The 27,920-nt window shown below is 42.7% G+C and overlaps 1 protein-coding gene across 1 annotated transcript in view; it reads left to right on the top strand.

Annotated features, from left to right (window-relative positions):
* Positions 1 to 27,920, top strand: part of PPTC7 (protein phosphatase targeting COQ7) — a 63,370-nt gene that overhangs the window by 20,557 nt on the left and 14,893 nt on the right. Inside the window, exon 2 of the mRNA XM_088449203.1 lies at positions 8,225 to 8,404. Within this exon, the coding sequence (XP_088305329.1) occupies positions 8,225 to 8,404 (180 nt within the window). The remainder of the gene's footprint in view (positions 1 to 8,224; positions 8,405 to 27,920) is intronic.

The following is a 27,920-nucleotide window of genomic DNA, read 5'->3' as shown; positions in this document are numbered from 1 at the left end:
ACTGGCAACCTAATAAGTCAACTAGAGCTATCACTTTCATTGTGGGAAAATGCCTTCCTATCATGCTGTCTAGCACTTCATCTGTGTACATTTGTTCTTATTTTTGGAAAGTGATAAAAACAAAGACCATTTAAATTAATAAAGCCACATACTGGCTCCTGTGCTGATCTGTCCACTATAAGGATCTCACAAAGGCAAAGGTCATATGGACATTTTAAAACCATGTTCTTTTCCAGTCACAAAAGGCACAATGCTCAGCAGCATCCATAGTTACACACAAGTGAAGGGAGATCTTGTTATCCCTGTGACAGGGAAGGCTTCTCGGATGTTTCACAGCTCTTCACACAACACCCATGATTACCACTCAATCCTATACTGTAGGGACAACGGATGTGTTTGTGGCTAATGGTTTTGTTAGCTCTAAAGCACAACAAGTAAAGTATTGACCATAAGGGCAGCATGTAAATGGCATTTCCCAGAGGTCTACTCTCCTGGGAAGTAGGGATTTGCTTTAATATTGACCTTCATAACTACCACACAGTTCTCCCAAAGTTAAATTAACATTTTATTAAAATAGATTTCTTTTTAGCCATTACAAATATATAAGGCATTCAGAAATAAAGAAATTTTATTTAAATTTTGTATTTTCTTGGGTTAGATGAGACCGAATGTATGTGGGACTATGTTACAAATCTGGCATTTAGAAAGCAGGTTTTCATTAATTCTTTAGACATTTTTATTAATTACTGATGCATGACATCAAAAGAAACAAACAGAAGTTAGTGCAATGTAAATGCTGGGCACCGTTTCATTGTGTGCGCATTGCCAGTGTGTACAGACGATATGTCTGTGAACGGCGTCTTAAATGGACATCACATCGTTCTGTGTGTATGGTCAGTCACATGACCACCTGTACACTTGCTGCACAAGTCACAGGGGAGAGGGCGCGACGCGGCCCTGGACGTATATATCTTCAGATGGCAATGATAGTTGTTCAGTGTGTATGAACAACAATCATCAGCAGATTTCTTTCAGGTGTATACCCAGCTTAACTGTGCTGCACTGTCCAAAAACAATGACCATGGCTTGAGTGGGAGAACCATTGTTTAAAAGATGCATTAATCATTAATGTAAAATATTGCTTACCTGCACTGTAATGATCTGGGTGGATTCTGTGATATTTGATGTGGATGAGTAATTCTATCCTTGCTCCTGAGGAGACAAAACATTGGGGTCCATCTTATTTGCAGGGCGAGTAAGTGTGGCTATCTGCCGCACTTACGGTACCTCTAGGACTTCCTGATTTTTCTATAGGGATGCGTACCAAAATTTGCAAGAACAGGCCGCGAGGGAGGCTTGCTCCGGTTCTGATGCTTTCTATGTCAATGCAACAACTACTCGCCCCCCCCCCCCCTCGCTGATAGTAGGAATGCCCTAAAGCAGTGCTTCCCAAACCTTTTTGAATCACTGCATCCTAGAGTATCAGCTTTGTTTTCACGGCACCGCTAAGCCAAGAGTTTTATTTTCAAATTCAGATTTTTATTTTTTTTCTGATATAGTAAAGTGAATTAAATTGTGCATACCGGTCATCCTTAGGTTCAGTTATGTGGTGGGGGACAGGTTTGCACTTCTGTTTGTCCTCATATTTACATTACATTGACTATAAGTAATTTGATTTGGTGCTGGACCAACAACCTGAGGCACCCCTGCAAGTATCCTTAGGCACCCCAGGGTGCCACAGCGCACTGTTTGGGAACCACTGCCCTAAAGTGTTGTATATTTACACCTTTCAGTGTTTATGTGACGTCATGCAACCTCCTCCCCAACCAGTGAGGTCATTGTGCTGGCTGCTGCAAACGTCTGAGTGAAGTGAGCCCACCTGACCACTGCAGTCATTGTGTTGTCCATAGACGCCTTGCTGTGTTTTGTGTCTAATGTTGGCCTCCCCTGACCCAGCAGTCATTGTAAACATTTATTTTGTAAGAATATTCACACACAGATGCAATTTGTGCTTTTTGTGATTTGGATGGTGTAATGCTCGGTTCACACTTAACGATGTGTACCCAGCCGATGTGTCGTGCAGCGGTGCATACTCTTGCCCTTGCGGGGATCGATAGCATGACAGTGGGGGCCATGCTGCATCCGGCAGCATGGCCCCCACTGATTATATCGCCCGTCGGACCTTCATGCTGCTTCGGGCGCTGTTGCGTGGGAGCTCACCTAGTCAGCGACTTGGTGGGTATTCAATGCCCGATGTGGACAATATCTTGTCCAATCCGCTAGAGCGGATGACATTAGTCTCTTTTGTGCCTGGCTTAAGTTACGTTTAGCCACTAATGATTAGTGTTCCTTCGTTGTTGCCAGCTGACGTCACTGTTGGGGGCAGCCCCCTCGACGTCATGCCCCCAAAAGTGACAAGCCTGCTGCGTAATTAATAAGGCTGTGCACAGCACCTACAGAGGTGCTGAGCTTCCCGAAGCTGTTCCTTTTAGTAAATACATGCTATGCGCACAGCATCTATTTACGCGACGGTAGAATGGCAGTGCCCAGGTTGTTTTAACACTGTGCTACTAAAAAGGGCAGGGTGAATTTTTCCCTTTAAAATCGGGCAGGTCGTGGCGCCCTGCTAAAACAGCCTAACGCGAACACTAATAATGAATATTGACAGATTGCATAACACCAGACATGAAGCTTCTTCATTTTATGCTTTTATTGAATTAAATTATTACTTTACTGAAGTCTTAAAACCCATACTATGGTGCAGGTCATTAGTCACTCTACTCATGTAAAACTGTTCAGTGGGAGGTATCCACTTGCCGATTGAAAGATTAACAATATCGTTATTATTCAATCACTCATTAATCGTGAACAAATCATGCATGAAAATGCAGCGATGCGGGCTCCCGCTGGTCTTTTCCGACATCAATCATTGCCTGAACATGTTGGTCAGTCTGCCAATAACGACAGATTGGCCATGTTCAGGGATGAGGGAGGGAGCCTGCACTGAACGACATATCGTTCAGTGTAGGCACTGCAGGGGAAGAGGAACGACTGTACGATTACAATGTTGTATCGTACTGTCGTTACCCTGATCTGCTAGTGGATACGCACCTTTAATCTGCTATGACCTGGAAACACCCACTCAGTATGCATAAAGATTATAGATTGGTCTTGTGTTTATACACACACTCTATAGAAGGTACAATGCACATAACCTAGTGCAGATACCAATAATCTTTTTATGCTTGTGTTTGTATTTGTCATGAAAAGCTTTTTCTTTTATATGGACATTTCATGAATAAAATTAGTAATCTGAAACCATCATATCCATGTAGTGTTATAAATAATTTCAGTCAATTTATAAACTGCTTTTCTTGAGGTTGGTGCTATGTTTAATCAGGGCCAGATATTAATAAAATCACCTTTTTCTTTCTGTACACTTTCCAATATTATATATGAAATGTTCTTGTCTGTGTTTAAAACAGCAGGTGGCTGGAAGGTTGACCTCTATATTTGGGCAGAATCTGATTAATCTATCCAGACGGTATGGAGTCTGGCAGCAGGCTGCTTGCAGATTACAGAGTTCATAGCTGGGTCAGAGCAAAATCTTGTATCGTCAATCTCAAAAGGCTCAGTTAAGGTCAAAGTGGACCAGTGATTGTTCGCTGGTTCGTTCTGTTCAAGAAAAGGGGCCTATCCATTAGGCCTGAAAAACTGAACGTCTAGCGTTCAGTCCTTCAGGTTGCCGGGTGCGGTGCCCGCACTGAACGGAGTTCACTGAACGTCATTTAGTGCAGGAGACCAACCTATCTGTGAACATGTGGAACCTGATGATCGTTGCCTGGTTGACCAGCATGTTCCACAGATAGTCTGGGTCGGCAAGGACCCAGCGTGCATTTGCATTGCTGGTCCTTGCTGGCTATCCATTAGACGACTTTCTGAACAAAATGACCAAAACCATGGATTGTTCAAAAAGTTATCTAATGGATGGGCCCCTTAAGGGGTTACTGTTTAAGAATTTTATGATTTTCTCCAGAGGTGCCCAATCTGCATTGTTTCCACACACCGTAGTACGGGTAGAGTGATTAATAGAAGAATGGAAAGTCAGCTTTCCATTCCTCTTCAGATTCTCCATCTCAGGATGGCATACTCTGCCTGTCAAAATGAAAAGTGCAGGCGGTTATCAGCACTTGCTACACCCCTTTTCTAGATACTAGCGCCCATTGCAGCAGGTATGTCATGACCAGCTAGTTACTGAATAGTAGGGTTTTTCATATAACCAATAAGAGGGTTTATTGCACAGGAACTTTTAATATTTAATGGTTTGCGAAAGGAAACCCCTAACTTTCAACTTAGATTTATGTTTAATAATCGTATATACTAAGGGGTGCTACCACAGATAGTACAATATAAGTAGAACTAAAGGGGAAATGATCTGTATATGGCGCACAACTTAAACATTAAATATAACTTTTATTCAATTGTAATTTAAAATCCATATTGAATTAAAAATAGCGAAATATAATCGATAGTTTAGTAGATAGTAATAATAGAAAGTGTTTGTAGATCTGAAAAATGTGTAAATGTATATATTTCTCTGATGCCTATTTATTGCATCTTCATCTAATCATGCTTATTCATGAGGATGAGCTTAGAGTTTCATACGGCATTTTTAAATATCAGTATCTGCTATTAAGACTGCACACCGAGCTATGCCCTGTGTGTCAGCCGCGGTCAGCATGTTATTACAAAGACATTATCGGGATTTGATTGAGGACGGACAAACACATTCTATTTAGAGACCAGGCACATAGTGACACTGCCGTCAATGAGCGTTTAGCTATATAGCTTTTTCATGGGGTTAGCCTTGTAAAAGCGATATAGCGAAACGCGCGTTGGCGGCAGTGTCACTATGTGTCTGGTCTCTAAATAGAATGTGTTTGTCCGTCCTCAAACAAATCCCGATAATGTCTTTGTAATAACATGCTGACAGCGGCTGACACACAGGGCATAGCTCAGTGTGCAGTCTTAATAGCAGATACTGATATTTAAAAATGCCGTATGAAACTCTGAGCTCATCCTCATGAATAAGCATGATTAGATGTTGAATGAACACAGCATACGAATTGTAGGTGATACATGCTGGTGATTGAGAGTGGTTTAATTAATAAAGAAACAATGCTATTACTGAGCTCATTTGAATTACCCTAGAGCAGACAGCTTATAATGTAATAAAGAAAAGTGGTTTGCTATGTTACAAAGATCTGTTACATTTGTTGCAATGGAGTTTTGGAGTTGCAACATCTGAATATACTTATGATCATTGCTAGGAATATTAGCTGTTTTGGCTTTTGAGATATTATTTGCACAAACAATCAAAGCTGAATTATCTGAATTCGACTTTAAAATAAGGAGATAAAGGAATTTATCTAAATACATATATTCAACTATATAATCTCCAAGGTATAGGAGATAACCATAGGTGTCTTTGCAACAATAAACAAGTAAGATTATTTGAATAAGACGACATCTATGCTATCTTTAGGCTTATGGTGACGTGCAGTATAAATGTATATCACTGTGTTCCCTAGCAGACCTATATTACTATAATACACTGTTCCTTTTAAATGGGAACAATTTTGCATAGTAACCATTATCCATTTAGACATTTTTTTTAACATTAATAAATATAGTCGGAATATACACTATATACAATAGAAGAAGACGCAATAAACAGGCATCAGTGAAATATATATTTTATTACACCTTTTTCATATCTACAAACACTCTATTATTACTATCTGCTAAACTATCCATTATAATCTGCTATATTTGATTCAATATGGATACACTATTTTAAATAGTAATTGAATAAAGTTATATTTTAACGTTTAATTTGCGCTAGATAGATATATCTATCTATCATTCTATAATATGTAACTTTCAATAATCAGCGACTTTGCATCAATGTATGTGAAGTCCGCCCTATGATGCAATCAGACGCTGGTGTATGCGTACACAGGTCTTTCTTACCGAGACAGCGATCTCTGAGGGCTGCAGGTGAACGCTGGATCAGAGTGCCTCATTTTCACATCGCTTTACTGCAAGGGTGATTTATTCCTGAATTCATAAGCCGCTGGACTACATGAATTAGATCCCCAATCATTTAAACTGTGCTCAAGATACTTACCAAAATAGAATTAGCCATAGCGGTCTGTTTTTAAATTAGGACAGTTCTGTAAAACTATATGCTCCAGATATTTGGTAAGTTCAGCTGTGCTATTTTGCACAGTTGCATTTACAGGTCACACAGCCATTCGTGCAGAATCGCATACTGTTTTGGATATGCTCCTTTGTTGAGTGACTGTTGGCTACTTTGGCCTTGTGCACATCTAGTTTGATGAGTCTCATAAGCGCAGAGAGTAAGCAATGAACATTGATGTCTGCTGGGCAAAGCATTGAAGCGCACAGGTGCAAAAAGGTGTACTGCACCTAAAGTGCACTTTGTTACCGAAGGGAAATCTGATGGCAAGAAACCCAAATGGCTTGTTCTAGGTTTAAAGGCTAAGATCGTAGGAAGCTTAGAACAAATGCAGTTCGTTGTATGTCAATCTGATATTGGATAAATGCCTGTTTTTTTTATTCCTGCTTACTATTAATTGATACTAATATTCAGATAACCTTACAAGTTTTAACAAGTACATGTGCGCAATTTTATAGCCTCAGTAGTAAGACATCTTAATTTGAAACTTTAAACTAAACATAAAATGTTTTATTTGTTTTGATCTCCACAGTACCAGTAGGAAGTTATATGGTAAAAGAGATCTATAGTGGTTTTATGAAAACTTGTATCAATTCCAGTGTCATCTTTTGCTATGACAGTGGGAACTGATGTGCACACATTATATATATATATATATATAAAGTTTACTCTTCAGAATAATGTAAATTAGTTTTTGAATGATCCTTTTCATAGTAGTTTTATGTTCCATTTTAATGCTGTTGCTTTGCTTGATTTGAGAGGTATTTACATGAAGGCATCGCTATGCCACCAGTCTCCTACCCCAGCAGTCACTGCATTTTCTGAGTCATAAGACTGTAGCTGCTGTTAACAATTGTCAAAGCTAGATGTAGAGTGAGTAAGCAGGTGCTGTGGCCACTTATCATTCAACCCAGTGCAGCCTTCCACAGCTGTTTCATTCCTTCCTGGAGCTTGCAGTCTGTCAGAGCATGGAGTGCTGGACAAATGCCTGTGGTGATTATTTAATAAGAGTGGGAATTCCAGAGTAGCTGCAGTTTGTTTGGTGTAGAGGGCATATGTTTGAGCAGAATTCTGGTGCGCCAGCCTGTTTGTATAATAGAGTTAGACAATTATAAGGATATCTTTCAAAACAAAAGGTGTGTATCCACTTGCCGATAGAGGAACGACAGTACGATTACAACATTGTAATCGTACAGTCGTTCCTCATCCTGTATAGTGCCTACACTAAACGATATGTCTTTCAGTGCAGACACCTTCCCTCATCCCTGAATATGGTCTATCTGTTGTTATCGATTGGCAGATTGACCAGCATGTTAGGCGATGATTGATGTCAAACGACCAGCGGGAGAGCGCATCGCTGGTCGTTTTCAACATTTTCATGCCTGATTTGTGAACGATTAATGAGTAATATAACTGTTGTTATCGTTCAATCGCTCATTTTAATCGCCTAGTGGAAACGCGGCATAACACACTCTATGGTGGCTCTTGGGTCTGATGTTTTTCATTTATTTAATATTTGATCAGTCATTGCTTAAACACTGCAGCTTTTTTGCTGTCTTTCTCCTTTTGCAATGTACTTCATCCAGGCTCCATCCCTACTCTCTTCTCCTGTTACAGAATCTTCTCACAGGAGACAGTGCTGTGAACTGGCTGACAGCTGCCTCTTATATAATAAAGAAAAAGTATACTAAAATATTATGTAATATATTGTTGAAGTGCTGAAATTGTAATAAAAAACCGTACTACTTGTGTGTTGAAATGGACAAGTCCTTTGTCCTGTATGATAAAAGCTAGCCTGAGGGTTCATGATTTTATATAGTCACAATACAACTTACCTCTGACTCCCAGTGTCTTCATATTTCATGTATGTGTATTCTATGTATATGTAGAATGTTTACTGAATCACCCCCTATGCTTCCAATTCCATTAAAAATAACACTGCATTTGTATCATTGCTTTTAGGCGTGGCTGATGGAGTGGGCGGATGGAGAGACTATGGAGTTGACCCTTCTCAGTTTTCAGAGACTCTAATGCGCACATGTGAGCGTTTGGTTAAAGAAGGACGGTTTGTGCCAACCAACCCTGTTGGGATACTCACCTCAAGTTACTGTGAGCTGCTTCAGAACAAAGTACCTTTACTAGGTAAGCGGAATGATCTCTAGATAGGAGTACTCACAAAGCTGCCTCAGTCGTACATGTTCTCTTTCCAAAGACAGAAACTGATATCTTAGATATTGAAAAATAAGTTACTTTGAGTATCTTTTTACACTGTTTCTATGGGACGATGCGATGTAGCTCCCGGGGAGAGGGTCCAGAGTTTATTCCATTGCCTGTTGGGAGATGCAGTTTCCTGCAACTAATGCCCGTTCTTAGTCATGCTAAACGGCATTTTCCAAACGTGATGCTGTTTCCACGCGCAATGCTGCCCCGAGGCACTAGCTAAGTCTGTTTTGTTCTTGCACCTCAGGAGGGTGCGAGCAGAAATCCTCTATTCGTGGCCAGTTAAATAGCTCCAAGCCATTTGTCCCAGGAGCTACATTGCTGCACTGGGAATGGAAATGCCCCATATAATGCTTATTGTTTTAATTAGTGTAATGTGTGGTTAGTTACATGCAAACTTCTTTCAGCACTGATAGTGTCTTGTACAAGGTTTTATAATGTAAGTGTCTATGGTCTTCACACATGAATGTGAAGAGTACTATAACCGCAACCTGTTTGTCCAGTATAAAGCAAAACACTTTTAATTTAATCTCTTATTCTGAATGGTTTAGCATTTACAGCATTTTCTCCATTTAAATAATTTTTGTTTTCCTGTTGTCAATGACAAGGCCAAGCAGAAGGTTATAAGCGGAACATTTGTAGTTCTTTTGATGGAGCATATGTTTTTCTTAATCTAAATGTAAAGGTCAGACAGGAGCAGCATGTTCTGCTGAAGCTCGAGAAGCCATTTTTATGGCTTTCCAAGTATAGGCGCTCATATTAATAACACCGAACACGAGATGGGTGAGTGTTTTTTTTTCTGTAGTGCAGAATAGAGGCCAGTGATTATGATCCAAGTTTAGCTGAAAGTCTATCCTATCCTATCCTTTTTTTTTTTTTTTTTTTTGGAAACCCGGTAGTAGCGTAGAAAGCAAACAATGTTTTGGGGTATTGGTAGAATTTATATCCTGCAGTATGTTGTGGACTTGCTACACATACTATTGCATTTATTATTACAACATTAAACTGGAATTCATCTACATTTCTTTTGCAGCGTAAGGTTGTGTTAAAACGAGATGCAGTGAAATGGGTGTTATAGTTAAAATGTACTAGGTATGCAGGATCGATATGTTGTCTTAAGAACAATAAAAAAAAGTTAGTGACCTGACATTTTCTTTGGTTTCATTCTATATTTTTAATGGGCAAATGATATTGAGTTTTGGTGAAAAGAATCACCTGCAATAATGCAGGTCAGAGATCCTTGGTTTGTCCTATTTAGCAGCTTTAAAAACATTTTTTTTTTATTTTTTTTTTATTACAATTTGTGTTTGGTGCTACATCTTTCAAACAGTGATGGTCAGTAAAGCTAAACAATGTCAGCATTTGGTCTATAATATTGGCAGGATGTTTGTGTGGTGGGCCCATTCTCTGTAAAGTTGCAACACTGTTAAGCGACAACTCTATGGGAGAAATTCAATTAGCGGCAATGGGTGCAGGGTGTCAGCATTCCGACTGTTTTTCCAGCACCTTGCAACTATCAATATTCCAGATTTATTTTTTGGAAGCCAGTTGAGGTGTGGGGATAAAAATACCGTAATCCTCGGGGATGAGCACAGCTGTACATTGTGTCTGCTCATCTCTGGGCATTGTGTACAGGCCTATGAATGTTTAACCCAGCTGGCACCCACTACTGTGCTGAACTTTGGTCTTGCTTAGGGGCATATTAAATTGGCCGAGCGTTTTTTGCGATAAAAATGACCGCAGTTATGGTGACCACTTTTCATTACCACAGCAATGCGCGTTCCCAATACTTGTGGTATCCAGTTGAATTTTTTTTTATTTATTACTTACCCAAAGAAAAATATTTTCACATTTTATAAAATGTTGCAATGACTGAAGTATAAAATAAAATCACAGAAACCGATCTCTTTTGCGTTTAATTACAAATATGAATAAAAAAAAATGCTGAAAAAAAGATTTTGGTGTAATTTTAGGCCATTTTTTTTATAGTATGAGCTATTTTTCGTATAAAAAAAATAGTGTAGTTAAATTTGGAGTGCATAAATTAAGTACATTTTGTTTTTAATAACCAATAATATGTAATTATTGGACTTAATAGCTAATTGGAAACTTCCAATTGCCTAATTAGTCATTAGGGGGTGCCCAAGGGGTTCTGAAGCAAATCTCGACATTTTACTTAAAACGGGATTTTCCCTGATTGTGCAGCTGCTCCGGGGCTGCGAGAAATAATGCATTTTATCTTATCCCCGGTAATAACATAGGAGCAACCTCAGGGCTGCTGTGTTTTTCAAAATTGAGAGAGGAATTGAATATGCTCCTTACAGCGGTATCCAATTAGCTCCGAACATTGTTCAGGTGCTAAAGGATTGCTGCGAATGTCGAAAAAATTGAATTTTTCGCCGATTATCCCAATTTTTGCCAACATTTTTTTTTTTTTTTTCTCCCTATCCTATTATTTTGTCGAAATAATAGGATATTTCTCCTGAAAACACACAGGTCCGTGAGCTTATCGTGTATGTGTTTTCGCCAGGTGGTGATAAAACGGCACTTATCGTGGATTATTTTTCGGGACACATCAGGTCCCAAAAAATATCCGCAATAAGTGCCGTTATTGGACGGCACTTCGGGGCTAATTGGATAGCCCTGCAGCAATCAATTAGCAGCGCTACTTTAGCGCTGCTAATTGGATACCCACTTGTCTCCATCTAAATTGAGCACCCACACTAGCCATTGGCACCTGTATTGTTTAACACTGTCTGAATAAGGAACTGTATCTGAGGGATTGTACAGTATATGACTATCATTCCCTAACTACTGGTATATCTATGTAAAGACCATCTTTACTAATGCTAGTAGGGAAATTTATGTACATACCGAAAGTGATAAATGTCACTTTATATAAGAAATAAAACAGGCTCAACAGTCATAAATGACAGCCCCAATTAGTTAAGTTTACTCTTGCGTGCTTACTACAGTATGAAAGGCCTTCATATTAGAAGTATGACCTATAAGTACATTCATTCTACAATGTTTAAAAGTCCCCTAGTGTAAAAGCAATAGCACAAGCCGATAAAATCCTGTAAATACTGTTTTTTATGGGTTATTTTTTTTTTTTTTCTGGGGGGGGGGGGGATGTATGATTTTCTCTGTCATAAGGCCTAAATCATGGCCAGCTGGGCTTTTTTGAAACTCTGGCTTTTTTTTTCCCATATTGGTCCTCCATTGGATTAAAATGTATATAATTTCTGCCTCATTTAGTCGGTCCGTGCCCCTGATAAGAGCCCTGCTGTATGGTCTGATATATTACTACATGTATAGATGTCTTATACATATTTGCCGCAGTTGTGCTAAAAAGCCCCTCTCGGTGTGCACTTTTTGCCGAGAATAAGTAAGTCGCAATACGATGAGGCTCGGACACTAGCAGACTATGCTGTTTAATTTGATATGCGACACTTGTCTATCCGTGTGCGACTGAGTCTCTGAATCTGTATATGTAGTGCTACAATGTAGCGGCCATGGCTTTTTTCATTCCATGTTCAGTTGTGCTTCATATACAAACTCAGGTGCACGCAGATATACAAGTGTCGCATATCAAATTAATCAGCACAGGTGCATCGTAGTTGGATCGCATTGCGTCTTGGACGCATCGTCGTAAAGAAAAGATGCCTCATGCTAGCAGAGGAGCGCGGAACCTAGTGGCTCACGCACACCTATCAAGTCGCGCTGCATTGTGTATTGCAGCTACAGCCATGGCCAAAAATTGAGAATGACACAGGTATTGGTTTTCACAAAGTTTGCTGCTTCAGTATACCATAGTAACATCTGACAAAAAGGTCTAAAAACACTGAAATAACATTACAAGCATTTCATAAGTGTCAAAGGCTTTTATTGACAATTACATTAAGTTTATGCAAAAAGTCAATATTTGCAGTGTTGACCCTTCTTTTTCAAGCCCTCTGCAATTCGCCCTGGCATGCTGTCAATTAAATTCTGGACCACATACTGACTGATGGCCGCCCATTCTTGCCTAATCAATGCTTGGAGTTTGTCCTCCCACCTCTTGAAAATTGACCACAAGTTCTCAATGGGATTAAGGTCTGGGGAGTTTCCTGGCCATGGACTCAAAATTTCGATGTTTTGTTCCCCGGGCCACTTAGTTATCACTTTTGTCTTATGCAAAGGTGCTCCATCATGCTAGAAAAGACATTGTTCGTCACCAAGCTGTTCTTGGATGGTTTGGAGAAGTTGCTCTTAGAGGATGTTTTGGTACCATTCTTTATTCGTGTCTGTGTTCTTAGGCAAAATTGTGAGTGAGCCCACTCCCTTGGCTGAGAAGCAACCCCACACATGAATGGTCTCAGGATGCTTTGCCATAAGGCAAAAGTGATAGCGAAGTGACTCGGGGAACAAAACATCAAAATTTTGAGTCCATGGCCAGGAAACTCCCCAGACCTAAATCCTATTGAGAACTTGTGGTCAATCCTCAAGAGGCAGGTGGACAAACAAAATCCCACAAATTCTGACAAGCTCCAAGCATTTATTAGGCAAGAATGTGTGGTCATCAGTCAGTATGTGGCCCAGAAGTTGATTGACAGCATGCCAGGGTGAATTGCATAGTTTTTGAAAAACAAGGGTCAAAATTGCAAATATTGACTCTTTGCATAAACTTAATGTAATTACCAAAAAAAGCCTTTGACACTTATGAAATGCTTGTAATTTTTCTTCAGTATACCATAGTAACATCTGACAAAAAGGTCTCAAAACACTGAAGCAGCAAACTTTGTGAAAACCAATACTTGTCATTCTCAAAACTTTTGGACATGGCTGTACATGTATGATGACACATCTGTATGTTTTTATGTGTGTATGTATATGTGTAGAGAGATGATATTCAATTTATTTTTTTCATTTTTTGTGTTTCTTCAGGTTCCATAGGGATCCACTGGGATACTATGGGGATAATGATCCAGACAGTTAAAGCTTTCTGGTCCTCCTCCACATATACCCCGCCCCTGGCCACAGGCATTCAGTTGTTCATTTGGTGTGCAAGGATTTAGACACACTGTTGTAAGGGGACTGCTCAGGCAGTCCAAAGCTTTTACTTTGTTTCATTTTCTATGTTTTTGAGTTAGCAGTGCCGAGCATCTGAATTAAGATGCATGCACTGCGAGTCCGTTTACCTCCGCCGGGCCGTAAACTCCAGTAACATCTCTGGTGATTTCAGCGCGTCATGGCAGAGCTTGCTAGCAGCGATGCTGTGGCCCAGACTGCAACCGGACACACTGATGTTGGGTAAGGCAATTCCTTGCTTACGGGGAATCGCGCGGCGGTCATTGCATTCGGCGCTGGAGACGCACCAGAAGCCACTGCAGTGAGAGCCAGAAGCGGCCGCACTAGACCACCGGGGCCTTATGGTCTGACGCCGGGGATCGGCAGTAGACTCTTCTGCCATGAAGCCAGCGTACCCAGCTGGTTGATGCAGTTTAGGGGGAGGTAGGCTCTCCCCCCCGACCCAGGCGCAGCCCCTTCAAAGGTTTTCATGCGTCTGGGTCGCTCCTCCTATCCGCCCCGTGTATATGAGACGCTCACAATCCACTATCAGTGCACTGCTGTAGCTGTTGGTCTCAGGAGGTTTTGGGTCAGTCTCCCTGTATACTTCTCCCATTGGTCAGGTATATAGTGCTCTATATCCTACCAAGCATCATGTTTTGAGTAGTTGATTCAGAGCCCATTGCACCTAAATTGCATGTGCATTGTATGTGACTGTTTGCTAGCTGCTGTGTTGATACTGCCTTTGATTTCTGACTGTCGGTTATAACTATCACTGTTTTTCTCCTCATCCCTCTGTTGCAGGTGTATGGGTTTTTCTTTATACTTCACATTTACTTATTTGTGAAGGCTATCACATTACATTACGTTGCATTATTACCTTTATTATTGATATGTCAAAAAGTAAAGTGATTCAGGAGTGGGAGGCCCCTGTGCTGGTTTCATGTTAATCCTGTTTGGCAGGCTTGTCCTCTCAAGACTTTGTTATAAAGCATACAAACCATCCTTTATAAAGTGCCACCTCACCAGTCCAGTATACCAGTCCCTGTACAGGAGCCATCTTGGGTGTCCTTGTCTCGGGTAATGAAGCAGTTTGTGGATCGTATGGCTACTCCCATGCTTTCTCCTTGTATGGGGTACCCGCAGCATGCGATGTTTGCACCTCCTATACATCCATCCTGGATGGATGCCCACTCAAGTCAGTCAGTTGTTGCGACCAGACCGGTAGTCACTAAGGCGCCTAAACGGAAGTTCTCTTTTTATTGGTCTGTTGAGCATATGGATTCAGATGCATCATCAGAGGAATCACATGATGGCTCGTAGGCTCCTTTGGTTAAGGTCCTGGAAAGCTGATACAGGGTCAAAGAAGGCTCTGGAATCCTTGCCTTTCTATGGAAATATACTTTTTGGGGCAGAGTTAGATAAGATGATAGCTACTCTGGCAGTTTCAAAATCTGCAGGTCTGCCATCTACGGCTACATTAAAGTATAGTTCTATTACATCAAATATTGTCCCGTACTGGTGCAAATATAGTTTCCCACAGTACTTTCCTTTAGAAATGGGTTCCCAATTATTAATGATTCCGACGAGTGCTGTGTTTTCTTTTTAATCAGTGACTTCAACTCCCGATATTGATGCACTCAAAAAGAAGAAGAAATACCACAATAGTGTAATATTGCCAGAAAAAGTATACACTATTTATTAACAAATTGCACTCGCATCAAGAAAAACATTAAAAGCATATCACCACAAAATGGTCAAAGTTTGGAGGTCCATATCGTCCGTTTGTTGCCCAGATGTTAAAAGGACCAAGGACTGGATACCGGATACCACCAACAGTAAGAACATCCACCACTGCTTAACGCGTTTCGGACAAAGTCCTTCATCAGAAGCATGGTGGTAAGTAAAAATGGGCCCTTTTTATACCCCTATATTGTTAGAGTCCTCCTATGAAAGAGCCTTACCATTTTCCGCTCTTTTCGCTGCCGCATATGGCGCCAATCACTCCGCGTCCCGAAGTTATGTAAACATCGGCGCACCGGAAGTGACGGTTATAGAGAAAACAGCGGGTCTTATTCAGGACACTTCCGCGTTTCACCTTGCGTTCCTGCCGGCGTTAGCGGACAACTGTTCTATTATAGACTTCCGCGTTCCACCTTGCGTTTCAGCGGCCATTTTGGATCAAAAATTCCTTCATACATAAGACTTCAGCGTTTCACCTCGCGTTCCAATCGGCCATTTTCATGCCGGTATTAGAGGATAATAGTTCTATACTCTACTTCCACGTTCCACCTTTACGTCCAGCGGACATTTTAAATCGAAATTCTCTCAAAGAGATACACAAAAATGAAATATACTTAGACATGATAGAAACATGATAAAAACATTTTTGATCCATAGCAGCATGTAATAATTAAAAATATATAGTTTAAAAAGTTAATATAAAGTTAATTTAAAAAAGTTAATATATTTAATAACCAGAGAGAAAAAGAAAATATGGGGATCAGCATAGATATACAAAACAATCATAATCATAGAAACAATTTGATTTCAAACTCGCCATTAAGGCCATGAGGTGTTAAGGTTTTTAGTTTATGAATCCACCGCATCTCTTTCTGTGCTAATCTGACTTCTAAGTCTTTACTACGCCAAGATGGGAGGACCATTTCAATACCCCAAAATGTCTTTAGGCCACATATATCTGAATTATGTTTGTTTTTAAAATGTGCTGAGACTGTATGCGTTTCCAACCTTTTTTTAATATTATATGTATGTTCAGCAATTCGGGTTTTCAAATTTCTGCTGGTTTTTCCAACATAGATTAAACCGCATTCACATCTTAGCCCATAAATAACATTTTTTGAATTACATGTTATAAATTCTTTGATATCATATTTAATCCCATTAGTTTCAAAATCTTTAATTTTACTAATCCCTTTGACCTTCCGACACATAACACAGAGGCCACATCTATGAAAGCTCTGACTTCTAATACTAGTCCTTTTATAAGGTTCTATTGAGCTCCTTACTAATTGATCTTTAATTGATGGGGCTTTCCTGTAAATAAAAGCAGGTTTTTCAGGTACTATTTTTCCTATCACTGGATCATTTTTTAAAATATTCCGATGTTTCTTAAAGATACCTTCGATTTCCTTGAATTGGGAATTATAGTTACTAAGGAAGGACCATTCATGATTATTGGGTTTTTTGATAGCATTCTTATTTTCTTGTAACAGACTCTTTCTTTCCAGATCATTTACTTTCTCTCGTGCTTTTTCTACTTTCTCCACCTCATAGCCTTTTACAAGGAAACGGTCACACATTTCCCCCATTTGTTCCTTACAAACCGTTTCTTCTGTACAGTTACGTTTCACTCTAAGTAGTTGACTGTAAGGTATTCCATCTAGCCAGTTACTATGATGTAAACCAGTTTTTTCAATATAGCTATTGGAGTCAGTATTTTTCCTGAAAGTTTTTGTATGTAATTGATTGTTATATATATGGACAAATCTAGAAACTGTATTTCTGATTTACTTTTCGTAAAGGTCAGTTTGATATCTGAATTATTTTCGTTTAAGGAGTTACAAAACAAATCCAAATCTTCCAACGTTCCATCCCAAATAAAAAGGACATCATTTATGTACCCCTGCCATGACACCAGGTTTGCTCCCAGCTGGCCACCACTCCAGATTACTGAATCTTCCCAATAGGCCATAAATAAATTAGCGTAGCTGGGAGCAAACCTGGTTCCCATTGCTGTTCCAACTTGTTGTAAAAAATGTGCCGTCAAAGTAAAAATAATTATTAGTTAAAATAAATTGGATACTTTTCAGAACAAAAGTCTTTGTTTCTATAGATAGCTCTGACCGGTCTAGAAAATATGTCACAGCCTCTATTCCCTTTTCAATATTAATTATTGTATACAAAGTTGCTACATCGCCACTTATTAGGATATAGTTCTCTTTCCAGTCAATGGACTCCAATTTATATAGAACATCCCTTGTGTCTTTTAGATAGGCTTTTGTTTTCTTCACCAAGGGTTGTAAATAGTAATCAACTATCGCAGATAAATTGGATGTTATACTATTCGTACCGGAGATTACAGGTCTCCCCGGAGGGTGGAGGGGGTCCTTATGGATTTTAGGCAATACGTATATAGTTGGAATCGATGGATACTTAATATTAATATAATCATATTCTGATTTTGTAAGAACCCCATTGGATAATGCCTCTTCTGTTAGAGTCTGCAGATCTTTTACCACTCTACATGTTGGGTCATTCTTTAGTTTTTTTATACGTATTTCCACCACTTAATTGACTATTTATTTCTGCCATATAACTTTATCCATAAGGACTACCCCTCCACCCTTATCGGCTGGTTTGACCACTAATTCTATATCCTCTCTAAGTGACTTCAATGCAGTCATTTCTTTTTTTGTTAAATTACATTTATATTTGTTTTTCCTCTTAAGCATATCTTCAGTTTCTGTATTAACCATTTTTCCAAAGCAATCTATAAAGCTGCCTTTTTGATGGCTTGGATAAAACATTGATTTTGCTTTAAAAGCTGAGGTGGAGGGACCTCCATCATCATCTTTTTTATTTTCCATTCCTTCTTTATACATATATATATATATATATATATATATATATATATATATCTCCAAGTCTATAAACAAATCAAAAGGGTCCGCTTTTTTAGTTGGGGCAAATTTAAGCCCTTTTTTTTCAAGACCTTTGTTTCATCATCTGTTAAAACCCTTTTACTTAGATTAAAAATCTTTGTTTCATTTCTCTCCTCTTTTATCTTTTTATCATTAGTAGTAACAGGAGATATATATTAGAATGGGATCCAAAAAACAAAAGAAGGTTTTGAAGACTAATAAGAGAGGGAAAAGGGGGGGGGAAACCTGAGACAACCTAAGAAAAATTTATAATCAATGTTTTATCCAAGCCATCAAAAAGGCAGCTTTATAGATTGCTTTGGAAAAATGGTTAATACAGAAACTGAAGATATGCTTAAGAGGAAAAACAAATATAAATGTAATTTAACAAAAAAAGAAATGACTGCATTGAAGTCACTTAGAGAGGATATAGAATTAGTGGTCAAACCAGCCGATAAGGGTGGAGGGGTAGTCCTTATGGATAGAGAAAGTTATATGGCAGAAATAAATAGTCAATTAAGTGGTGGAAATACGTATAAAAAAACTAAAGAATGACCCAACATGTAGAGTGGTAAAAGATCTGCAGACTCTAACAGAAGAGGCATTATCCAATGGGGTTCTTACAAAATCAGAATATGATTATATTAATATTAAGTATCCATCGATTCCAACTATATACGTATTGCCTAAAATCCATAAGGACCCCCTCCACCCTCCGGGGAGAACTATAATCTCCAGTACGAATAGTATAACATCCAATTTATCTGCGATAGTTGATTACTATTTACAACCCTTGGTGAAGAAAACAAAAGCCTATCTAAAAGACACAAGGGATGTTCTATATAAATTGGAGTCCATTGACTGGAAAGAGAACTATATCCTAATAAGTGGCGATGTAGCAACTTTGTATACAATAATTAATATTGAAAAGGGAATAGAGGCTGTGACATATTTTCTAGACCGGTCAGAGCTATCTATAGAAACCAAGACTTTTGTTCTGAAAAGTATCCAATTTATTTTAACTAATTATTTTTACTTTGACGGCACATATTTTTTACAACAAGTTGGAACAGCAATGGGCACCAGGTTTGCTCCCAGCTACGCTAATTTATTTATGGCCTATTGGGAAGATTCAGTAATCTGGAGTGGTGGCCAGCTGGGAGCAAACCTGGTGTCATGGCAGAGGTACATAGATGATGTCCTTTTTATTTGGGATGGAACGTTGGAAGATTTGGATTTGTTTTGTAACTCCTTAAACGAAAATAATTCAGATATCAAACTGACCTTTACGAAAAGTAAATCAGAAATACAGTTTCTAGATTTGTCCATATATATAACAATCAATTACATACAAAAACTTTCAGGAAAAATACTGACTCCAATAGCTATATTGAAAAAACTAGTTTACATCATAGTAACTGGCTAGATGGAATACCTTACAGTCAACTACTTAGAGTGAAACGTAACTGTACAGAAGAAACGGTTTGTAAGGAACAAATGGGGGAAATGTGTGACCGTTTCCTTGTAAAAGACTATGAGGTGGAGAAAGTAGAAAAAGCACGAGAGAAAGTAAATGATCTGGAAAGAAAGAGTCTGTTACAAGAAAATAAGAATGTTATCAAAAAACCCAATAATCATGAATGGTCCTTCCTTAGTAACTATAATTCCCAATTTAAGGAAATCGAAGGTATCTTTAAGAAACAATGGAAAATTTAAAAAAATGATCCAATGATAGGAAAAATAGTACCTGAAAAACCTGCTTTTATTTACAGGAAAGCCCCATCAATTAAAGATCAATTAGTAAGGAGCTCAATAGAACCTTATAAAAGGACTAGCATTAGAAGTCAGGGCTTTCATAGATGTGGCCTCTGTGTTATGTGTCGGAAGGTCAAAGGGATTAGTAAAATTAAAGATTTTGAAACTAATGGGATTAAATATATCATCAAAGAATTTTTCTACTTCAGGAACCATAGGGTATCCACAGGATACCTTGGGGTATAAGTGTGACGTCAGTCGCTGGGCACCATAGAGTTAAGCTTTTCAGCCTCCCAGGATGCACTAGGGTCCCCCTCCTATACCCCGCCCCCGAGCCAAGGCATCTCAGTTTAGTTTGGTGCCCGGCCGGAGTCGGGTGCACCTGTCGGAGTGGGGGCTAGAAGAGCCCCTCAGCTGTGGCTGCACATCTGGATGTACAGCATGGACAGTCAGTCCTGACATCCATGCTGTCTTCCCTACACCCCCGCCAGTACCAGAACGCCGGTACCGATCCGGGGATGCTGGTGAGCATCTGGGGTCACAGCTAGCGGTGACCCCAGATGTTCCGGATCATGGCCGGATCCAAGGGGTCAAAGGTAAGCAGCGGGGTCCCGCGGTGGGTCCCCGCTGGTCACATGGTCCTAAGTCCCCAGGCAGGGGGCTCCCTGGGGACTGGCTGCAGCGTGGAGCCAGGCGACCAACCTGCGCTTTACACTACCCCCTGGGACAGCGGACCGCAAGAGAGCGGTAGCGCTGTGGCGTCCCAGGGGTTAAATGCATGCCAGGGGATCGCGCCTTCCCTGTCTCACAGCCGGCGCCTCCCCCGCTGCACACAGCCCCCTCTGCACGCTGCCGACTGGTCCTGTGGCAGCGCTCCTCCCCCAGGCCAGCCTCCTCTCCTCCTCGGCGGCCATCTTCTCCAGAACGCATGGTGAACGCTGCTGGAAGCGCTGGACGGAAGCATCGTGGTCTGGGTCCCCCCGCATACCTCTCCTCCGCTGTGGTCAGGTCTGTGTATGCAGCGCTGTGTCCTACCAGGCCCTGTGTCTGCGTAGTTGAGCGATCAGCGCTGTTAGTGCAGGAATTGATTTTCTTTGCATTGTATGTGACTGTGCTAGCGCTGCTGCCTGTAACTTTTCTCTAAACTGTCAGCTTTATTACTGTCCCTGTTCTTTCTGCTAAGCCCTTGCGGTGCGGTGCTGCAGGGTGGTCTCTCGCCTATTTAAGTTATAATTGGTGAGAGAGGTCACATACGTGGTGCCATCATGTCCGAAAGTGATTTTCCCCTCCGGCTACAGTGTACTACGTGTAAAGTACCGTTAGCGGAGGGGGAGGGTAGCGCGGAGGGCCTTTGCCGGCAGTGTTTGTCCATGGCACGGCCTCTTACGGTTACAGCACCGGTACAGGAGCCGCCCTGGGCTTGTTTCGCTCAGGCGCTTACAGCCTTAGTGGGCCAGTTAGCTCCGCAGCCCGCGCTTACACCGATGGGTTTATCCCAGCGGTCAGTGGTGTCGTCACCCATGCAGGGTTTCCCACGACAATTGGTGGTACCCTACAGTCTCCCTATTTCCCCGCTCCCGGTTTCTCAGGAGCCAGCGTGGGTTAACTCCCTGACGAGTTCTGTACAGCACTTGTCGAATGTGTTGCAAGGGGAGTCTGTGATGCGGCCGCATAAACGGCCGGTGGCGTCTCTGTCGGCTCCTTATGAGGATGACGAGGGGACGTCTGATGATGGGGAGATTCTGGATCCTTACGATCAGGAACCTCTCCATACTAAGGACGCTGATGCTAAGTCCAAAGTATATATTCCTGGACTTATTCGGGCAGTCCGCACAGCCTTGGTGATTGAGGACGAAGTTCCCCCAGCGGCTAAATCTAAGTATGCCTTTTTCAAAGATGTGAAGGGCGATGCCACAGTCTTTCCTCTTTCGGGTCAGTTGGTGGACCATTTAGAGGAGGCGTGGAAACAGCCTGGCAAAAGATACCAGCCGCAGAGACGCCTGGCGGTGGCTTATACGTTCGCGGATAATTATTTTGCAAAGTGGGAATCCCCTCCACAGGTGGATTCTCACGTGACCCGTCTTGTCCGTAGTGCCACATTGCCGATGCCATCTATGTCCTCCCTTAAGGATGCTACGGACCGCAAGGTGGAGATCTGCCTGAAGTCCACTTATTCCCTTGCGGGGGGGGGGGGGCAGCACGACCGGCTATGGCCATTTGCTGGGTTGCCAGAGCGATGGAGCGCTGGGCGGATTCATTAGAGGCTTCTTTTGATTCCGACTGTCCGGCCGAACAGGCGGTGTTGATTGGTAATCTCCGTGATTCGGCCACTTATATCAACGAGGCGGCCCTAGACATTAGTACTCTGGTGTCTAGAATTTCTTCAGCAGCGGTGGCTGCTCGTCGCACCTTGTGGCTGCGATCCTGGAAGGCGGACGCAGATTCCAAAAAGGGTCTGGAGGCCTTGCCGTTTACCGGAGAAGTTCTCTTCGGTCCGGATCTGGATAAGATTGTGGCCACGCTGGCGGCAGCCAAATCGGCTTGTCTCCCGTCGGCCGCTGCTCCTTCTGGTTCTGGACCATCGTCCTTTTGGTCATCTAGGGCCCAGGGCAGGCCCAAACCACAGTCGTTTCCTCGACAGGCTGGTCCTAAGGAATCGGCCAAGCCCCGGAAGCAGGCATGGAGTACCAGACGTCCGGCCCCCAAGCCAGATGACAAGCCTGCGGCCTGACGGTCCGGGCCTCCCTTTGGGGGATCCCAGGGTGGGAGGCCGCCTGCTGCAGTTCGCCCAGTGTTGTTCGGCCACTACGACAGACACTTGGGTTCTGGTGGTGGTTTCCCACGGATACGCCCTCTCCTTCCGGCACAGACCCCCGGCTCGATTCTTCACCACGGGTCTACCATCAGACCGGAACAAGGCTACGGAGCTGCGGAAGGTATTGCACACTATGCTCCAGGCTGGAGTTATGGTGCCTGTTCCATTCTCCCAGAGGGGCCAGGGTTTCTATTCAAATCTATTTTTGGTACAGAAACCCAATGGGTCGTATCGTCCGATTCTCAACCTCAAAGCACTCAACAAGTCTTTGCGGGTCCCGAAGTTTCGGGTGGAGACCCTACGGTCCATCATTCTGGCGCTGGAACCTGGGGACTACATGGTGTCATTGGACATACAGGACGCTTACCTGCATGTCCCTATTCTTTTGCGCCATCAACAGTTCCTCAGGTTTGCAATCCGCAGCGACCACTTCCAGTTTCGGGCGTTACCTTTTGGCCTGGCGACAGCACCACGTGTTTTCACCAAGGTGATGGCGGTCATGGCGGCTTCTCTGAGGCTGCAGGGAGTCCGCATTTTGCCGTACTTGGACGACCTGTTATTGGTGGCAGGATCTCCAGAGCTCCTGTTACGCCACTTGGACCTGACCATTGCACTGCTGCAACGGCACCGCTGGCTAATCAACTGGCAGAAGTCCACTCTAATCCTGTCTCGGAGGATTCTGCATCTTGGAGCCTTATTGGACTCGGGACAGCAAAGGATCTTCGTGATGGAGGACAAGATCTCTGCTTTACAGTCAAAGGTGCGCAGTTGTCTGCACAGCCGCCGGGTGTCCCTACACTCGGCGATGAGGTTACTGGGCTCCATGGTGTCGGTGTTCGACATGGTGGAATATGCCCAGTTTCACTCCAGACCTCTGCAGCACCTGATCCTGTCCAAGTGGAACGGGCTGCCTCAGTCTCTGAAGTCCCAGACGATTGTGATCACCCCGGAGGTTCGCCTGTCCCTTGCGTGGTGGTTACAGACGACCCACCTCAACAAGGGACGTCCGTTCTGGGTTCCAAATTGGGTCCTGTTGACAACGGACGCCAGTCTTCGGGGCTGGGGAGCAGTTTCGGGTCCACACTTGTTCCAGGGCAGGTGGACGCCGACAGAAGCGGAGCTTCCAATAAATATCTTGGAACTCCGTGCGGTCTTCAATGCTCTCCAGCAGGCACATCGGTTCTCCAGGGTCACCCGGTGCAGGTCCAGTCGGACAACGCTACCACCGTGGCTTACATAAACAGGCAAGGAGGAACTCGCAGTCGGGCGGCTCTCGTAGATGTCTCTCGGATCCTGGTTTGGGCGGAGCGCAATCTTCCGGCCATATCAGCGGTCTTCATCCCGGGAATGCTAAATTGGGAGGCGGACTTTCTAAGTCGCCAGGACGTTCATCCGGGGGAATGGTCCCTGCACCCGGACGTTTTTCAACTGCTGGTGGGCAGGTGGGGTCTTCCAGAGATAGACCTCATGGCGTCCCGGCACAACAACAAGTTGCCGGTGTACGGGTCTCGCACAAGAGACGAAGAGGCGTCTCTGGTGGATGCTCTGTCCGTCCGGTGGACGTTCCGGTTCGCATACCTGTTCCCTCTGGTCTCCCTTCTTCCACGGGTAATCCGGAAATTCAAACAGGAAGGAGGGACGCTCCTGTTGATAGCTCCCGCGTGGCCCAGACGGCACTGGTTCTCAGACCTTCAGGGTCTGTCCGTAGACAGTCCTCTGCGGTTGCCGCTATGACCGGACCTTCTGTCTCAGGGTCCTTGTCTTCACCCGGACCTGACTCGGCTGTCTTTGACGGCGTGGCTGTTGAGACGGCCATGCTGAGGTCCCGGGGGTTTTCCAGCTCTGTGGTGCGTACCATGTTACGAGCTCGGAAACCGTCTTCCGCGAGGGTATACCATCGCGTGTGACATACGTTCTTCCAGTGGTGTCGACCGAGAGGTTATGCACCGTGAGAGTTTCGTCTGTCTCGGACTCTCGCCTTCCTGCAAGCGGGAATAGATCATGGGCTTCGCCTTGCTTCTTTGAAGGTACAGGTTTCGGCCCTATCTGTCTGGTTTCACCGTAGGATTGCTACAATCCCGGATGTGCGCACCTTTATGCAAGGTGTTCTCCGCATTCAGCCGCCCTTTGTTTCACCTGTGGCGCCTTGGGATTTGGCTGTGGTCCTGAGGGCTCTCCAGGGACCGCCGTTTGAACCACTGGGCTCAGTGGATCTTAAATGGCTAACGGCTAAGACTGTTTTCCTTCTGGCTATTGCTTCGGCCAGACGTGTTTCTGAGTTAGGGGCTCTTTCTTGTAGACCCCCTTTCTTGGTTTTTCATGGGAACAGGGCAGTGCTCCGCACTCGGCCCGAGTTTCTTCCCAAAGTTGTTTCCCAGTTTCATGTTAACGAGGAAATAGTTGTTCCGGCCTTTAACTCACCGGGTCTTTCCGTGGGTGAGGCCTCTTTGGATGTTGTGCGGGCCTTAAGGACTTATGTTGACCGCACTTCTTCGTTTAGGAAGTCGGACGCTTTGTTTGTCCTCTATGGCTTCCGTAAAAAGGGTTGGCCTGCTTCAAAGCAAACTTTGGCAGCCTGGATCTGTATGGCTATTTCTGAAGCTTATCTTCATGAAGGCCTACCGGTCCCTCCTTCTCTGAAGGCTCATTCCACTAGGTCTGTGGGTCCTTCGTGGGCAGCTCGACGTGGTGCCTCGGCAGTTCAGATCTGCAAGGCTGCTACGTGGTCCTCTGTCCATACCTTCGTGAGGTATTACAGGTTTGACACCTTCGCCTCTCAGGATGCTTCCTTCGGGCGGCGGATTCTCCTTTCTGCACAGGAGCGTCCCCACCCTTAAAGGATACTGCTTTGGGACATCCCCAAGGTATCCTGTGGATACCCTATGGACCCTGAAGTAGAAAATATGAGATATGGTAAGAACTTACCCTTGTTATCTCTATTTCTACGAAGTCCATAGGGTTCCACAGGACTCCCGCCCTGTCGCACCTGTGCTGCAGATGGGCTTTGCTCTGGTCACCGGTTTTCCGTCTCCCTCTGGTGAGAATGTGATTCTTGTATGTGTCCAGATCTTTTTTCTCTCTCTTCCTTCTCCTCCTCCGGCCTATGGCTTGATAACTAACTGAGGTGCCTTGGCTCGGGGGCGGGGTATAGGAGGGGGACCCTAGTGCATCCTGGGAGGCTGAAAAGCTTAACTCTATGGTGCCCAGCGACTGACGTCACACCTATACCCCAAGGTATCCTGTGGAACCCTATGGACTTCGTAGAAATAGAGATAACAAGGGTAAGTTCTTACCATATCTCATATTATAACATGTAATTCAAAAAATTTTATTTATGGGCTAAGATGTGAATGCGGTTTAATCTATGTTGGAAAAACCAGCAGAAATATTAAAAAAACCCGACTTGCTGAACATATATATAATATTAAAAAAGGGTTGGAAACGCATACAGTCTCAGCACATTTTAAAAACAAACATAATTCAGATATAAGTGGCCTAAAGGCATTTTGGGGTATTGAAATGGTCCTCCCATCTTGGCGTAGTAAAGACTTAGAAGTCAGATTAGCACAGAAAGAGATGCGTTGGATTCATAAACTAAAAACCTTAACACCTCATGGCCTTAATGGCGAGTTTGAAATCAAATGGTTTCTATGATTATGATTGTTTTGTATATCTATGCTGATCCCCATATTTTCTTTTTCTCTCTGGTTATTAAATATATTAACTTTTTTAAATTAACTTTATATTAACTTTTTAAACTATATATTTTTAATTATTACATGCTGCTATGGATCAAAAATGTTTTTATCATGTTTCTATCATGTCTAAGTATATTGCATTTTTGTGTATCTCTTTGAGAGAATTTCGATTTAAAATGTCCGCTGGACGTAAAGGTGGAACGTGGAAGTAGAGTATAGAACTATTATCCTCTAATACCGGCATGAAAATGGCCGATTGGAACGCGAGGTGAAACGCTGAAGTCTTATGTATGAAGGAATTTTTGATCCAAAATGGCCGCTGAAATGCAAGGTGGAACGCGGAAGTCTATAATAGAACAGTTGCCCGCTAACGCCGGCTGGAACGCAAGGTGAAACGCGGAAGTGTCCTGAATAAGACCCGCTGTTTTCTCTATAACCAACGTCACTTCCGGTGTGCCGATGTTTACATTCTTCCGGACGCGGAGTGATTGGCGCCATATGCGGCAGCGAAAAGAGCGGGAAATGGTAAGGCTCTTTCATAGGAGTACTCTAACAATATAGGGGTATAAAAAGGGCCCATTTTTACTTACCACCATGCTTCTGATGAAGGACTTTGTCCGAAACGCGTTAAGCAGTGGTGGATGTTCTTACTGTTGGTGGTATCCGGTATCCAGTCCTTGGTCCTTTTAACATCTGGGCAACAAACGGACGATATGGACCTCCAAACTTTGACCATTTTGTGGTGATATGCTTTTAATGTTTTTCTTGATGTGAGTGCAATTTGTTAATAAATAGTGTATACTTTTTCTGGCAATATTACACTATTGTGGTATTTCTTCTTCTTTTTGAGTGCATCAATATCGGGAGTTGAAGTCACTGATTAAGGAGAAAACACAGCACTCGTCGGAATCATTAATAATTGGGAAACCAATTCTAAAGGAAAGTACTGTGAGAAACTATATTTGCGCCAGTACGGGACAATATTTGATGTAATAGAACTGTGTTTTTGTGGAGTGTGAAGCCTTCCCTTTTTTTGTCCTGTGGTCAGCAGTATAGAGTGTGGAGCGCAAGGAGAATTTTCTTTGTATATTTATTACATTAAAGTATAGGCAGTTTTCTTTTCTGTCCTTTCGTCCCCAGGGACGAGCGAAGGAACAGCCTTCTTCCAGGCAGTCTAGTTTTCGCAGGACGATCAGGCGACAAACTAAGAGGTCTGGGGCGACCAGATATCCAGCTTCTAAGCCGGACAACAAACCTTCTGCCTGATGGGGTGGGCCTCCTCCTGGGGCATCCCAGGGTGGGAGGCAGACTTCTTCACTTTGCAGATTAGTGGCATCAAACAGCAGACGCCTGGGTCCGTGAAGTGGTCTCTCCGGGGTTTGCCCTCACTTTCCGGAGGCATCCTCCCCCCAAAAATGCTTTCACAAATCCCCCATCAGATGTGATCAAGGCCTTGG

Source organism: Taudactylus pleione, unplaced genomic scaffold (assembly GCF_031769625.1).
Source record: "Taudactylus pleione unplaced genomic scaffold, aTauple2 ptg000479l, whole genome shotgun sequence".
In the NCBI taxonomy this organism is placed as follows: Eukaryota; Metazoa; Chordata; class Amphibia; order Anura; family Myobatrachidae; genus Taudactylus; species Taudactylus pleione.
The sequence above is the reverse complement of the archived record's forward strand: the minus strand, read 5'-3'. Positions and strand labels throughout refer to the sequence as shown.